Below are 17,243 nucleotides of genomic sequence, written 5' to 3'. Positions count from 1 at the left end.
AACTTTGGCAGCTGGTGGTTTAGTGGAGAAGCGAACAGATCTATGTCTGGAGTTCCCAGGACACTGTCAATTGTCGAAATACATGAAGATCCAGTTTCCACTCGTGGGGATCCATGATTTGCCTGCTTAACACATCTGCTAAGGAGTTCTGTGCTCCTGGCAGAAACCTTGCCTGTAGATTTAGCTGCAAGCTGAGCGCAGTCTCCCACAAAATCATTGCTTGCCTGCATAGAGGATAAGAATGTGTTCCCCCTTGCTTGTTGATGTACCACATGACAGTTGTGTTGTCTGTTAGAATCAACACCTGCCCAGGAAGAAGTAACTCCTTGAAAGCCATTAATGCAAACTGGACTGCTAACATCTCCTTCATATTGATATGTAGATGCTGTAGTCTGGCAGGCCACTTGTCTTGTATCCACTTTCCATTCAGATGAGCTCCCCAAGCTATGTCTGAGGCATCTGTCGTTAGAATCTGACTCGCCTCTGGCCGGGTCACAGAGAGTCCCTTGTTTAGGTGACATTCCTGAGCCCACCACAAAAATTCCTTTTGAATGCAAGGTATTATTGGAATGACAGTGTCCAAATCCTGGCAGTGCTGTGTCCATACATTTTTTAGATACCATTGCAGCTTCCTCATATGCAGTTTGGCATTGGGAAGCACCAGAATACAAGATGCCATGAACCCTAATGCTTGAAGGACTGTCCTTGCAGTCAGCACGGACTGATGAGATAGTTGATGGAAGTAAAGGGATAGACTCTTTTGTTTGTCCGGGGTTAAAAAGGCCATCTGGGCTGCTGTATTCAGTCTCACACCCAGAAAGCACATGTCTTGAGAGGGTACTAGACTGGACTTTATTTCGCTCACAGAATACCCCAGGCATCTTAGCACTGCTATCACATATTCCAGATGTTGAAGAAGCTCGTCCTTTTCTTGAGCCAGAATCAGACAGTCGTCCAAGTAAGGATAGATTTGTATTCCTTTTAGCCTGGATAAAATCTACAACTGCCGCCAGAACTTTCGTGAATACTCTGGGCAGTAGATAAGCCAAAGGGCAATGCAGAGAACTGATAATGTGAATTTCCAGCTCGAAACGCAGATACTTCCTGCAACTGAGTCTGATAGGCACATGAAGGTAAGCCTCCTTGAGATCTAAAGTTACCATCCAGTGATCTTTGCCCAGCAGAGGTAAAAGCTGTTGTAACGTCAACATTTTGAACTTGGGAATGTCCAAATAAGTGTTGAGGATAGACAAATCCAAAATTGGTCTCCACGTGTTCCCCTTTTTTGGTACTAGAAACAGGCGAGAATAAAATCCTAGGCCCCTTTCTGGCACAGGAACCGGCTGAATGGCCCCTATCTGGAGCAACAGAGAAATTTGCTTGTGAGCCTCTTTTCTTTGTATAGGAGGAATGTCTGGCATGCCTTTGAAAGGAGGCAAGGTATGGAAATAAAACCTGTAACCGTGGTGAACGATATCCAATACCCATCTGTCTTGGGTAATAACACTCCAATTTTCTTTGAAAAGTGCCAGCCTTCCTCCCAAAGGTGCTGCCAGACGAGAAGGCTCTGGCAGCTGAAAAGGCAAGTCATTGGGTCTGCTTACGAAAGGACTGACCCCTGCCTCACCAGAAGACTGGGCAGGCGAACTGCCTGTTCTAGGCCTAAAAGAACCTTGAGCTCTGCCCCTACCACGCCTAGATCTACCCCTAGACTGAGAATCATAAGAAGGATAAGTCCACCCCTTAGTAGGCCAATTTCTACTAAACTTTGGAGGCTGAACCTGCAAAAATCTTTAACAGTCTGCATAGACTTAGCCTTGTCCTCCATTTTCTTTAAAACTGCTTCCACAGGCGCACCAAATAACACATCAGATTGTAAAGGAGAATCTAAAATCCTTGTCTTTACATGTTCAGCTAAATTCTGATCCCTCAGCCAGGCGTGCCTGCGAAGAACAGAACCAGTGGCTGCCACCCTCAGAGGCCTGGACAGCATCAAAACCACATTGCAAGGAATGCTTACCCACCTGTTCAGAAACATGAACCAAATCCTGCAACTCTTTACACTCAATACCTTCCGCCAGAGCATCCACCTTAGACTTCAATTGTGAAAGGAGATAATTTTGGTATTTCAACATGTGAAACTGGCAATTCAAAGCCCTCATGGCTAAAGTGGAAGAAGTATACACCTTTTTCCCCCATCTATCCAAAGCCCTTGCCTCTTTATCAGAAGGAACAGGATTTTTAACAACAGAAGCCTTAACACCTTTAGGGCCCTGAGAAACAGTTTCTGGGTCTGCCCTAGGACTCTTAAAAAGATACTTATGAGCTTCAGGCACCCTATAATACCTGTCCGGTTTAACTGGGGCAGGAGGCAAAGAATCAGGGTTCAGGGAAGCCTCTGCAAAAACATCCTCTACCACATCCAGAACAGGAGGTATAGCTAAAGGCCTATGCTGGGGTAGAAACAAAAATTCCCTAAGCCTTTTCCTAGAATCAGAGAAATCTTGACCTTCCCATTTAAAATGCTCCCTCATGGAATGAAGAGTCTCTGAAAAAGAAAAATCCTCAGGAGGAGAAGCCGAAGGTGTAGAATCATCTACATCAGAATCAGAATTAGGAGGATACTCCTGCAAGTCTTCAGCCGAAGACTCAGAAGCCTCCGAACACTGCTCAAAACTCTCAAGCTCAGGTTCCACCCTAGGCCTCTTATCAGGGGTAAAGAACCTCTAATCATAGTAATCAAATCTTCTGCCATTTTAAGCATATGTTTCTTAGGCAGAGACCCTGAAGAACTAGGGGAGACCCCCACTGAAGTTAACCCTGGCCGGCCTCTAGAAGGAGCCTTGGAAACAGAAGGAGGGCCTAACCACCTTAGAAAGGGAGGGGAGAACAGCTACCTGAGAAGCCCCTTCAGCCTGGCCTACCTCCTGAGAGGACACATCTTGTAACAGTAAAGTCTCTCCCTGAGAATCCAGAGGAACTTCTGGTAGAACCACCGGCTCCACTGAGCCCTCTAAAGAACCGACGTCCGGGACAGACGGTTCTTCCACCCTAGGCTTCGCTGCTTTGTCTTTGCGCTTTTTAGAAGCGGGCCGGAGCATCCGACGGCATGTTGTAATTACAACGCTTCCCAAAACTAACCTGGCACAATCTAATCTTCTCTTAATAGTCCGTTTGTTAAATCTAGCACAAGAGCGACAGCCAACAACGTCGTGCTCAGGCCCTAAGCAAGGTATACACAATGTATGGTAATCTCTATGAGGTATCTGTTTCCCACAAGAAATACAGTTATTCACTTTTTCTGACATCCGGTTAAATACTGAGGCAAGAAAAAACCAAAATATTCCCCAACGGGGTACTTAGCCAACTTTGATTCGGTCTGAAACTCCGACTTCAGAAAATTTCAGAACGCCAACCTGCACTCGCAATACTGCTTCTGCATCGGACCATGCGGCAAAAAAGACTGAGGATATGACGTCGGTCATGCGCATTTGTACCCTGACGTCCTGATGTCAGTCAAATGCGCCTTGACCGACGTCAGCCTTATACTTTGGTATTCGGGCCGACTGGGACAGCGGACTACCCAAGTGTTAGGACTGCAGCAATGTGAGATGAAGAACATCTCTTGCAACATCCAGTCAAATGTTCATCATAACCAGCAATTTGTGAAACACTAGAATGAAGGATCATGTCATTTCCACGGGGGCACATTTACAGACTATTGTAATACCCTTGCTTTGGATTTCTCAAAACAAGCTTCTATTACTATACATCACACTAATCACAGAAAATATTATCTGAAATACTGAAGGACAGCATAGAGAGTGTTTTCAAGTTCAGAAAAAAAAAAAAAACACCTCCACTGAAGTCCGTACAAGAGTATGTAAATGAAAAAATAAAATGCTTCACCAGACTCCTCTGAGTGTGACACTTCTTCTGATTCTTGCTGCAGAGCCTTTCGTGATGTTACTTTTCCAAAGTATCGCTTGTCATTTTCCAACAAAAATGCCGAAGCATGCCTTCTGATCTTGCCAGTGCTAAGGCTTTCACTTTCATTTCCATCTTCGTCAAACCTGTCAATGACTCTGGCTGCAGTGACTGCAACAAATAAAATATAATAAATAAATACATAAATAATGAATGTGCATATTGCTGATATTTACAGGCATCTGGAATGTCTTCCTTAAAAAGCGCTATTACAACAAATCTAAAGATATAAAAATTTACCAAATACAATACAGAGGTGTAAAACGATAGGATAAATGGAAAAAAGAAGTTATGTACTCACCATAACGTTCCATCCGAGTAGTTCTACTTCATTTGTCTTCAACCTGTGGGTACCAGATCCATATCAGATCCGAGACGGCAACTTCACTAACATCTGCTCCGAGCTCCAAGCTTCTCCCCTTACCCATAATACACAACCACTACCTTCTATCCCCCCAGATCGAGTTTGCTGCACCTTACACTGAACAACCAGACCTCAAAAAACACCTTACACACCTAAAACCAGCTATAATGCTGTACATATGGTAAGGTCAGGGGGAAGGAGGGAGGGACGGTTGAAGACAAAAGAAGTAGAACTACTCAGATGGAAAGTTATGGTGAGTACATAACTTCTTTATCTGAAGTAGTTTACTTAATTTAATCTTCAACCTGTAGGACAGAGTCCCTAGCTACTAACATACCTGGGTGGCTCTCATGGAAGGATATTCTGGGGCACTGCGAAACCAAAGGATGCTCTCCTTCTAGAAATCAAATCCAATTTATAGTGATAAACAAAGGTATGAGATGAAGACCAAGTAGCCACAGAGCAAATGTCTAATGATACTCTCAACCAAAAGGCTGCAGAAGTAGCCATGGACCTAGTCAAGTGAGCTTTAACCTGACCTGCAAGAGACAAACCTTTATCCTTGTAGATCTGAAGGATACATAGGGCGATCCACCTAGCAATGGTAAACTTGGAGATAGGATTACCCAAAAAAAGGTTTAGAAAAGGACACAAACAACTGGTCAGATTTATGAAAGGTTTTGTTCCTGTGTAAATAGAACCTAACTGTCTATGAACATCCAACAAGTGCAACTCCATTTTGTTTGCAAAATTTGGGAAGAAAACAGGTAAGATGATAGTTTGATTGATGTTAACCTCCGATGTTACTTTTGGGAGAAAAGAAGGACTGGTGCGAAAAGAAACCCTGTCCTTGTGGAAAATCATGTATGAAACCTTGACAGACAATGCTTGCAAGTCTGAAACCCTCCTAGCAGAGGTGATACTAGAAATGCTGTTTTCCAAGACAAAAACTTAAGATCCGTGGTTGCTGCAGGTTCAAATGATGGAGCGACCAATGCTTGAAGTACAATAGTAAGGTCCCAAAGGGAAATGGGATCTTTGACCAGAGGATGCAAGAGGAAGGTACCTTTCATAAAAGCTTTACATAATCTGGAAGAGGCTAAAGAAAAAGAATTCTCGCACATATGAAAAAGTGAAATGGCAGCTAGTTAAACCCTGATCGTAGACGAGCTAGCCCCTTGTTGAAAAATATTGGCCAGAAAATCAAGAATAGCCGGAACACGAGCCGTGAACAGATTTAAACTCCTTTGAAAAGCCCAAAAGGAAAAACGTTTCCATTTGCTACGATAAACCTTCCAGGTGGACAACTTATGAGCTGCCACCAGAATAGATCTGACTGAAGAAAACAATCCAGGAGTCCTAGCAATTAAGGGAAATGGAGCATCCAAGCTGTGAGCCACAGACTGTCCAGATTTGGAAGAGGGACTCTCAGAAGGTGCGAAATGAGATCCTGAATGGGATCCAAGATCCAAAGCGGAGCTAGAAGATAAGGCCAAAGGAAGAGAAAACATACCTGGTGAGGCCAAAACGGGGCAATGAGGATCACTTTGCTCCCCAGTCGACAAGCTTTCTGTAGAAACTTTGAAATAAGGGGTATCAGAGGATAAGCATAAAGAAAACCGGGAGTCCAAGCATAGACTAGAGAGTCCCTGGGAGACTCCCCCGGTGGGGGGGGGGGGGTTAAGAATGAAGAACTCGCTGCACTTTGCATTGGAAGGAGATGCAAAGAGATCGCAGCAAGGCCAACCCCACTCTAGAAAGATCTGCTCCACTACTGAAGGATTCAGAGACCCCACTCATAAGGCATCAGAATACTCCAGCTTAGTCGGTCCGCTAGAATGTTGGACCATCCCGGAATATGCGTTGCTATCAGAAAACGACCAGTGGAGATCGCCCATTCCCAAACTCTCATGGCCTTGTGACAAAGGAGGTAAGATCTGGTCCCTCCCTGTTTGTTGATATACAAGACCAGTGACATGTTGTCTGACTGGATTGCAATGGTTCCCAGAGGTAGAAAGGCATGAAGGGCCTGCAATGCCAAAAAGACCACCCACATCTCCAGTGCTTTTATATGCAAACTGGTCTCGATTGGGGACCACATGCCTTGGACTGTCCTTCCTGAACAATGCCCCCCCCACACACACACACCCTAGTTGGGAGGCATCCGTGGTCACTGTGGCTTGGGCAGGAGCTGGAACAAAAGGTCGTCCCTCCAAAATTTCCGAAGACTGCATCCATCATAGAAGGGATGACCTGCCGACTCAGCTGAGGTATATTGGGTGCGACAATGGAAGATCCAACAAGGACCATTGCACCACTAGAGTCCACTGTAGTACTCTCATATGTAAATCGAGCACACAGAAGTGTTATGGTCACTGCCATAGAACATAGGGCCCTCAAGACCGATTTTGCTGAGGGAAGGTGAGAACAGTAAATGTAGGCGATATGCATTCTTAGGTTTTGAACTCTCTCTGTGGTCAGGAAAATTTTTGTCTGTAGCGTATCTATCTGTGCACTTATGTATTCTATCACCGGGACAAGATTCAGAAGGGATTTGGCCATGCTGATTGTAATCCCTAGGTAGTGTGCAAGCTTTAGGAAATAATCTCTGGACCAAAAAAGTAGACGCTTGGTGGTAGGAGTAAGGAGCCATTCATCCAGGTAAGGGTATACCTGATTCCCCTAAAGCCTCAGGTGAGCCGCTACTACTGCCATCACTTTGGTGAACACCCTGGGGGCTGTGGTGAGACCAAAGGTTAGGGCTCGGAAAGGAAAATGATTGGCTCCTAGCTGGAAGTGGGGGAACCTCCAGGAGCTTCTGTGCATCTTTATGTGATAGTAAGCATGCTGGAGGTCGAATGAGCATATCCAGTCGCTCTCTTGCAAGTATGGCATGATGGATTGTAAAGCGACTATCCAGAACTTTTCTTTGACAACTGACAGGTTCAGAGTAGATAGGTCCATAATGGGTCTTAAGTCCCCAGTCTTTTTTGGCACCAAAAAGAACCTGGAGTAGATGCCCAATCCAGACTGATCTGGGGGGGTTCGATGGCTCGTTTCTCGAGCAGCTTGGAAACTTCTAGCACTGCTGCCTCTCTTTGCGTGGTTGGTATGTCTGGGAGGTGTTTGTAAGGTGTAGGAGGAACCACAAATGGGACTGAATAGCCTCTGGAAATTATCAATGGTCTGATGACGCAGACTCCCATGCCGACAGGTGCAACAACAGGTGACCCCCCCCGACTGCCACCAGAGCAGAGCAGTCGGGCAACCCTTCAGGGCTGCTGCATGGGCCAATCTGAGAAAGGTTCTCGAGACCTAAAATTCCTCAGACCCCCTCTGCCTCTGGGCTGGCATCTATCCTGTCCCCCTCTGCCTCTAGGGGAAGAAGAGCCCCGAGTGTCCCAGGAATACTGAGACTTCCAGAATCGCATCTTCTTTTGCCCTCGCTGATTCCGGGAAAAGGATCTTTGAGGGTTCGTGAAGCGGATTCCAACTGCAAACAGTGTCTTCCCATCTTTCTCACTCTGGAACAATGTGTCTCGGACGGTCTTACCAAAGAGGGAAGAACCGTCATAAGGGGCATTTGCAAGAGATGGCTTGAAGTGTTCCGTGAACTGACATAATCTGAGCCAGGCATTACGCCTCATGGATATGCCGGACCCAGTTGCCCAAGCCGCTCCTTCAGTAGTGTGTGAGAGGAGTCGCATGGACGTGTTTGAAACCGCTGTCAAGGTAGCCATCCTTGCAGAGAACGTGGCTCTGTCTTCCTGTGACATGGACTTTGGGGGAGACTCAGCCAGTTCCTTAACCAGGTCACGCTGTAGTCTAGTAACATGGGCCAGATAGTTCAGTGCCCTGACAAAAAAGGTCGCTGACGCATAAACCCGCTTCCCTAGGCAGTCCATCATCCTAAACTCATGGTCAGGGGGATGGACCGAGGGAACTCTCCTGGGCTAGTTCCTTTTTGGTGGCGGCTGCTACCAACATAGCATCTACAGGGGACCCTTTATTCCACGCCGGTCTGTCTGTAGGGGGGGGGGTCAAAATTTTGTCCGGGCGTTTATGGATTGGTTCCACAGTGTCCGGCTCCTTCCAAGCCCGTGAGGTGACCAAGTCCACCAAGGGGTCAGTGGGAGGGGATACCCAGGAAGTAGAGGGACCCATGCCGAAAAGCCTCCAGGAACATGGATTCGTCCAAGGAAGGTTTTGGGGCAGACCAACCTCCCCACTGGTGCAAGATTTCCATGATGTCTCTGAAGGAGACATCCTTGGGAGGTGATCTGGGGGAACCAAACCCATTGGTTATGTCTCTGTACAAATCCAGACTAATCTCATACTATATCCCAAATACCCTCTCTTAAGACCTAATTCCTGCTCTATCTGTGTCTTTCTAGATAAAGGCCTATCCTTGGCAAAAACATATCTTATCCTAATAGAGATAATTTAAATACCTAGTTAAATTCTTCTGCATATACTTCTTAAGCATCCTACCTAAGGCAGGCAACAGATACTGTTTAAACTGTGAGCATTGCTGAACTGTTGAAACTTGAAGTATGCATTTGTTTAACAATTACTTTCTAGTTACTAATGAAGTATTGTACATAAAGTCTAAAATATCTTATCTAATGCTTGTAACATGTTCTTTGTATAAACTGTGAAGATTCCTGAACTGTTTAAAATTTGTAGTATTTAACTGTATAACAACTAGTACCTGTATGATAGTCTAGTAATCTCTTGGAGCTGATCTCCCCGGGCCTCTACTGAAAATGGACATAAATCCCAATTAGACTATCCTGGTCAACAAATGTAAAACAAATAAATAAAACCTTCCCCATCATCCAAATCCATGTCCTCGGTGAGGGACTCGGGGGAGGAGTCCAAGTGCCTCCTCTTACATTTAGGTTTAAAAGGGACTTCTCCGGTGGGGATTTCTGGAGGGAACTCGCAAACCACTTGTTCTTCAGGGGGAACCGCCTGGGGTTCCTCGAGCACAGGCTGTCCCTGTAGTAAAATGATGGGATTCACACGCAAAGCAGGTGGAGTCCAAAGATATAGTCAGGGGCCTCGATCCACTGGAGAACCCTTTCTACAATGTCGAATGCCGAGGGAGAGCAAGCTTCCTGGGACACCATTAAGGGAACCGCTCTCCCCGGATCCGATGGGAGAATCAGAGCCGGGCACGAAGTAGATGGCGCTCCAAAAGGGGGGCCTTGACCCAACAATGTCGGAGCCAATGGAAACTGTTCCACCCCCTCGAATCCGACACCCAGGCTCCGGCTCCGAGAACCACTCGGATCCTACAGGCTCCAGGCAGCTGCCGGTGTCGAGGAGACAGGTACCGTCTGCGCCTACCCCCTGACTAGGGCCATCAGATCCATGTACTCCGAAACCAGAGGTCGGATTGGAGGAGGAGATATTGGTGTATAAAAGGGAAGCGAGCTCCCACCTCCGGAGAAAATCTAGGAGATCAGAGCCGAGGGGAGTCACGATGCCTAGATCAACTTTGAGCAGGAGGTCCAAATGGAGACAACAGGTCCAGGGACCTCTTTCTCTTTTCCGGATGGTGCTCTCTCTCCTTCTCTCTGCCTTTTCTGCACTCCACTTCCACAGGCTTAGAAGTAGGAGGGTAAGTCCCAGCCTGGGAGGGAGGGAGAAGGACGGACAAGAGTAGGAGGAGAGGCGGCTATAACAACCGCTGTGACCGAAGCAGAAGAGGAGGCGGCCGCCTCCGTAGAAGGTAGCAGGCCCTTCATAACTAACTTGGCCCACTGATCCTTAAGGGCGCACGGGTTAAAACCAGTGCAAATGGAACAGTCTGTGGCTAAATGGGCTGCACCTAAACACAACACGCAAAGAGTGTGGCCATCAGCAGGTGACAAATTTGTGGCCACACTCAATGCATCTCTTAAACTCTTGTTTGGGGAGATCCGTCATGTCCCACAACAAGAACAAACTTTAAACAAGTTTTTAAAACAAATTTTAACAACACACGTCACTCACCACACACAAGCACACAGAAGGCTGGGGGGGGGGCAAACTATAAACTACCTAAAAGCTAAGAAAAAGGCTTTAACTCGACGCACCAGCGAGGGGAGGAAGAGAGGAAACCTACAATAGCAAGTACACACACACACACACACACACACACACACACACACACACACACACACACACACACACACACAAAATCAAAGATAGAAACCCTACTCTCAACTTGGAGCTCAAGAATCATGATGCTTAGGCTAGCCACGGCAAACAAGATCTGGGGGATGGAAGGTAGTGGTGGTGTATTATGGGTAAGGGGAGGAACTTGGAGCTCAGAGCAGATGCTAGTGAAGTTGCCGGCTCAGATCCGGTACCTACAGGTTGAAGATCACATGAAGTAAACTTCAGATTTGATATATATATATATATATATATATATATATATATATATACATACATATACACACACATATACATATTTAAATATGCACGCATACACATCATACATGTATACATACACACAGACATACACATTTCTATATGTATACACGTTACTTATATATTTATACACACACACACAGTCACTCATCCCATTCTCTACCGCACAAATGGAAAAAGGTACTTCAATCCACACAAATGGAAAAAGGTACTTCAATCCAGTTAAGTATGAAACATTTCTCTAGCATAGAACAGAATGCACAGAAAACTAGTACATGGCATTATAAATATTCACAGTGAAACAACTATGCAAATGCCTCACTTGAGGCTGAAAACAGATAAATGGAATTAGGATTAGGATTACCAGTCTTTACACTACTATTCCATAGGAAATCAGTTACACTTATGAAAGGGGAACCTTGGGGAGCATTTCTAACAGCACTACTCGGACGCCATTCAACTACATCAGTCAGTTTTTTGTGGCTTGTACTTTGATCATCACACTGTAGTTGTAACACCAATTTTTTCATACTTGCAGTGGCAAATCCAGATCAGTTGCACTAATGGACTGGTTTACTATGCATACGAGTGTTAAATTCCATGTATGCAAATATACATACATACATAAAGAAGCCGCGATGGTGCAGCGGTAGCGTTGTCGCCTCACAGCAAGAGGTTCTCCCATTCTATTCTTGGCTGGAGCGCCTTTTGTGTGGAGTCTGCATGTCCTCCCCACAGTCGAGTGGCATTCGAAAGACATGCGTGAATGGGCGTACCTTCGTTGAAGGTTGGGCGTCGGGCTGGCACCTCGGCACCGTAAAAATCTACTGCCAATTATTAGCAGACCAAAGTTCTGCTTTGGCAACCCCTAACCGGGAAAAGTCGAAAGAACAACAACAACATAAATACACACACATACGCGTTGATCTACAGATATGACAATAGATACAGATGCGTGTGTGTATGTAAGTATACATACATACACACACACACATAGGTTCATAGGTTGGTACTAGGCTATCATCCCTAGGGCCTATACAAGCCTAGCCATAACAATTCCCTGGCTATTTCTTCCCATATTATTTACTTTCCTGCACCCCTGTCTAGCAGGGCGACTGACGTGATCCCTGGGGTGAATTTCCTTTCTCCCATCCAATCGTCAAGGTTCCTCTTGAAGAGGTCCAAAGAGGCACTCTGCTTGACATGTATGGGCAATCTATTCCAGAGTCTGGGGAGTCTCTGGGTCAGGAACCTATCCCTCCAGCATGTTTTGTTTATTGTGATGACAAGGTTTAGACCCCTGGAGCGTGTAGCTCTGAGGGAATGGGATTTCTTTAAGTGTAGCATGTCCAACAGCTCTGGGTTTGACATGGCCTTGTATGTGCTCTGGGTTTGACATGGCCTTGTATGTTAAGCAGAGATTGCCTCTGAGTAGACGATATGCGACAGAGTATAGCTGGAGTTTTTTTTAAGGCGGTCAGCATAGGGCATCTGCTTTAGGCCTGTGATTCTTTTAGTGAGGTATTTCTGAGGCCTTTCCAGTTGTTGCAGATGTCTTGAGAGGTACATACCAAATGGGGCATTGTATTCTATAATGGGTCTAATGAGGGATGAGTACAGTGGGACAATGACCTCCTTTTTTCTGGATGAAAAGCCCTTCATGATGAGGTGTGCCACATAGAAGGATTTCCTGACTGTTGTAGCAATGTGGTTATCGAAAGTGAGACCACTGTCCACCTGTGTCCCTAAGTCTCTTATCACACTTTCTGTGTTTAGTGTACTGCCACCTATATGGTAATTCATGGATACATGTTTTTTCCCAAAGGGGATAACAATACATTTCTTGGCATTGAGCTTGAGCCCATGGCTCTGGCACCAAGCATCTGTTTCTGTAAGGCCCCTTTGTAGAGTATCCACATAATTTGGGGACTCAATAATGGCTCCCAGTTTGCAGTCATCTGCAAACTTTGTTAGCCAGAGTCCCTTAGTGTTGACCTGTACTTCAGAGAAGTAGATGCCAAACAAGAGCGGCCCCAGGACTGAACCCTGAGGTACTCCACTTGTCACTTGTCTGGACCTGGATTTGGAGTCTGCTACTTTTACAGTGTGGGTTCTATCAGTAAGCCATTTAGCAACCCATTGGGTGACATAGGGATTAATGCAAAACTTAGTAAGTTTATCTATGATTCCAGAGTGGGGGATGGTGTCAAAGGCCTTGGCAAGGTCTAGATAGGCTGCGTGGACCACCCTACCCTCGTCCATGGCTCCGGAGACTGATTCAAAGAAGTCAATCAGGTTCAGGAGACAAGATCGGCCCTTCACAAACCCAAACTGGGTGGGGTCCAGTGTTTGAAGGCTGCCAATGTCCCTGTTTATAAGTTCCATGATAATACGCTCCATGGCCTTGCAGATAAGGCTTGTCAGACTGATGGGACGGTAGTTTCCGGGATCCAAGGTGGATCCACCCTTGTGGATTGGGATAACTGTAGCTCTGCGCCACTCAGTGGGCACGAAACCTGAGGTGAGGCTATGATTAAACATGACACTTAGGTGAGGTGCCAGTTCATATTGTAGTTCATGTAGTACACAGCCCAGGATGTCATCCGGTCCCATGGATGCTGTATTCTTGGCTTTCGAGAGTGCGTTTTGTACCTGTGTGGCCGTTATTACTGGAATTTGGCAATCTTCCGGTATTGAGATGGGCCATTTAGGGGGTGTGAGGGGGGTGAAGTTGGCACTGAATCGATCTGCCAGGATATTGGCAATATCCTTTGGATCAGTATATTTAATGCCATTCTGTTTTAGCTCAGAGCAGATCTGAGCATTGCCATTTAGATTCTTGACATAGTTATAGAATGCTTTGTGGTTGTCTTTGGAATCTTTGGCAATTTTATTTTCGTAACTAGCTTTGGAGGATTTTATGAGGCATCTCAGTTTCTTACTGAGGCTAGTAAGGGTGTTTTTTGCATCCTGGGATTTTCCCCTTTTCTGAAAAAGTTTCTTCCTTTTGTTGTAAAGTTTGTTTATGGCAGGGGACCACCAGATTGGCTTCCTTTTTTTGGATGAGAGCATTTTGGTTCTATTTGGGATGGCACGATTCATGCATGAGTGGATGTGCTCGTACAGTGCCTTAGTGTAGGATTCAGCAGTTGAACTTTCAGTTCCCGTCTGCATGGGTGTTATGAAGTTTGTCACTTCTGACTTGAGTAGCATGAAGTTGGCTTTGGAGAAGTTTTTTATGGTGGTTTCTTTACTGGGGGTGGGGGTGGGATGTGGATGTTAAGGGTGATTAGCGTATGGTCAGACCTGACTAACGAGGGGGTGACCATAGGTATGGAGCATTGATTTCCCATGTTGGTAATGACCAGGTCTAGGATATTGGAGCCCCTGGTGGGACTATGGATTAGTTGATCCAGGGCATTGGAATTTATGAATTCCAAGAACCGTTGCGCAAAGGTCTATCTCTATCTATATCTATATCTATATCTATATCTATCTATATATATATATATGGGTCTATTTCAAAACACTGACATTTCATAACATGGAAACTCAAAACAATGAGACCAAAATATCAAAATCCAAAAATACTGAAAACCCAAAACAATGAACACTCAAAGCATTGAAAGTGTGCTTCATAACATTGAAAACCACAACACAAATGTAAATAACATCCCCTTCACCTATAACACCACCTAACTAAAGCACACTTTCTACAACGCTTTTGCAGGGGGCGTGGGGGGCTCTGCCCCCCATACCCCCCCATAAATTAATATACCAACTCCAAGATCGCACTACAGTGGAAAAAGTTAATTTCCTGACCTCAGTGTATAGTGATCGCGATACAGTGAGGTTAAGAAATTCACTTTTTTCCACTGTAGTGCGATCTTGGAGTTGGTATATTTAATTTAAGGGGGGGATGTGGGAGGCAGAGCTCCCCACATGGGGGGTGCAGGGGGGCTTGTCCCCCCTGCAGAAACAAAGTAGAAAGTGTGTTTGTTAGTTAGGTGTTGTTATAGGTGGAGGGGATCTTATTTACATGTGTGATGTAGTTTTCAATGAGGCTAAGTTTCAGTGTTCTGAAGTTTTCTTTGTTTTAAATTTTCAATGTTATGTTCTCGCGGTTATGAATTTCAATGTTATGAATATATATATATATATATATATATATATATATATATATATATATATCTCACACACACACATCTATCTCTCTCTCTCTCACTCGTGTGTGTATATATATATATATATATATATATATATATATATATATATATATACATACATACACACACACACATACACACATATGTATACATGCACACGCACACACAGTTGCATAACATTTGATCGAAGGTACTTTTGAATGAATCGCACATGGTTGAAAATAATGAAAATAAATTTCACTGAAAAGCCACCTGATTGAAAAAGCATTTTGTCAAAACATGGTGAAGTCTAGAGATGGTATTTATCGTGTTAATAAGGAGAAATTAATAGTAGGCAGTAAACAGCCTATAATTGCAAAGTACCTTGCTAAGGTAAGGGAAAACAGCTCCTGTAATTTACAAAAAAAAAAAAAAAAAGCACCAAACCTGGCATGTCCAAGGGTCAGCTTCCGGTGATTTCTCCTGTCTACCTGGTGAATGTAGGCATACTGGGGCAATGCAGCAATTGCCTCGTGTACACAGACAACCCTCTCCTCCTACCACCCAACACTACAACCTGTGAGAGATGCACTTACATAGCCAAAATGGAAGCAAAGCTCTCTCCACCCAATATTGTGCTAGACAGTCAAGAGGAGAAGGTTAACACCCACACTACACCTCAAACAACACATAGCCCTTCTAAACCCACACCACCAACCATCCACATATAGCAACACTAAATCCACATATGCAGAGGCCCTTAACTGTAACCTGCCCAAGCAACAAAGACCTCTTAAGCTGAAACGCAAACAAACACCAATCACAACCAAAGTGTCACATAGTTCACAGCACCAGTGTGCCACCCAGCAACAGCCCCTAAGGCAAGACAACATACCTAACACTTTGGTCATAGGTGACTCTAAAGTCCGGCACACTGATGTCCCACTCACCAGGTTGAACAAGGAGAAAATTACAGACAGCTGCCTGTCGGGTGCCAGGATCTGCCACATAACGCATGCACTCAAGTCACTCCACAAGTACAAATATGACTCTGTCATTGTCCATGTTGGAGTGAATGACTTGAGACGTACCTCCCTGGACTACATGAAGAGAGACATGGAAGAGCTCTCAGATCATGTGGCCCAGGCAGGTATGACCCTAGCCCCGAGTAGCATCCTGCCTTCGCCCAAAGTGATACCACAACATAAGGACAAAATGATTGACTTCAACAATTGGCTAAGCTTCTGGTGTCACTCAAAGGGGATCCATTACCTGTCTGCCTGGGACGACATGATCGACAGACCACGATGCTTTGCCAGAGATGGTCTGCACCTGTCGCCCCTGGGATTCAGGTTACTGGCGAAGGCTCTTGCCACCCCTATAGTGCCTTTTTTAGATAAAGTTCAAAGGACAAAACCACCACCATAACAGGTACAAGCATGCAAAATCTGAAGGTAATGCTAGAAGTCTAAACCTCAAAATGCACTCTCTCGAGGCACTCCTAAAAATGAAGAACATCGATATCTGTGCAGTAACTGAAACCTGGTTCAAGGCTCCAGAGAGCACCCCTGTAATACCAGGCTACAACTCTTACCACACTTTTTGGCCACCAAACCAGGACCGAAACACTAAAGGGGGAGGAGTGTCAATATTCACCAAGGATATTCACACCACCAGGCTAGATGCCCAACACAATGCATCTGAAATTCTCCAGGTGCAACTAACACTAGGTAAGACCGCAATCCAAACTGTAGCTTGCTACAGATCCCCCACCATACCCCAAGATTCTCACTACACCTTCCTAAACATACTGGAAAATATTAAGATAGAACCAAACACCCTAATACTGGTTGATTTTAACTACCCTGCCATTAACTGGGAAAACTACTCATGTACCAACACCTTTGCCCAACGGTTCTTAGAATTCATAAATTCCAATGCCCTGGATCAGCTAATCCATAGTCCCACCAGGGGCTCCAATATCCTAGACCTGGTCATTACCAACATGGGAAATCGATGCTCCAACACCTATGGTCACTCCCTCGTTAGTCAGGTCTGACCATAAGCTAATCACCCTTAACATCCACATCCCTCCCCCACCCCCCAGTAAGGAAACCTCCATAAAACAAACTTCATGACACCCATGGAGACGGGAACTGAAAGTTCAACTGCTGAATCCTACACTAAGGCACTGTACGAGCACATCCACTCATGCATGACTCGTACCATCCCAAATAGAACCAAGATGCTCTCATCCAAAAAAAGAAAGCCAATCTGGTGGTCCCCTGTCATAAACAAACTTTACAACAAAAGGAAGAAACTGT

General features: G+C 45.1%; 1 protein-coding gene across 1 annotated transcript in view; it reads right to left on the bottom strand.

Moving 5' to 3' along the window:
• AATF (apoptosis antagonizing transcription factor) overlaps nt 1–17,243 on the bottom strand; it is a 1,387,092-nt gene that overhangs the window by 1,252,347 nt on the left and 117,502 nt on the right. Inside the window, exon 2 of the mRNA XM_044054573.1 lies at nt 3,910–4,098. Coding sequence (XP_043910508.1) covers nt 3,910–4,098 — 189 coding nt within the window. The remainder of the gene's footprint in view (nt 1–3,909; nt 4,099–17,243) is intronic.

The sequence above is a fragment of the Protopterus annectens genome, chromosome 13.part0 (genome assembly GCF_019279795.1).
Source record: "Protopterus annectens isolate FY-2018-M chromosome 13.part0, PAN1.0, whole genome shotgun sequence".
Lineage (NCBI taxonomy): Eukaryota > Metazoa > Chordata > Ceratodontiformes > Protopteridae > Protopterus > Protopterus annectens.
Note: the sequence above shows the minus strand (reverse complement) of the source record. Positions and strands in the feature narration are given on the sequence as shown.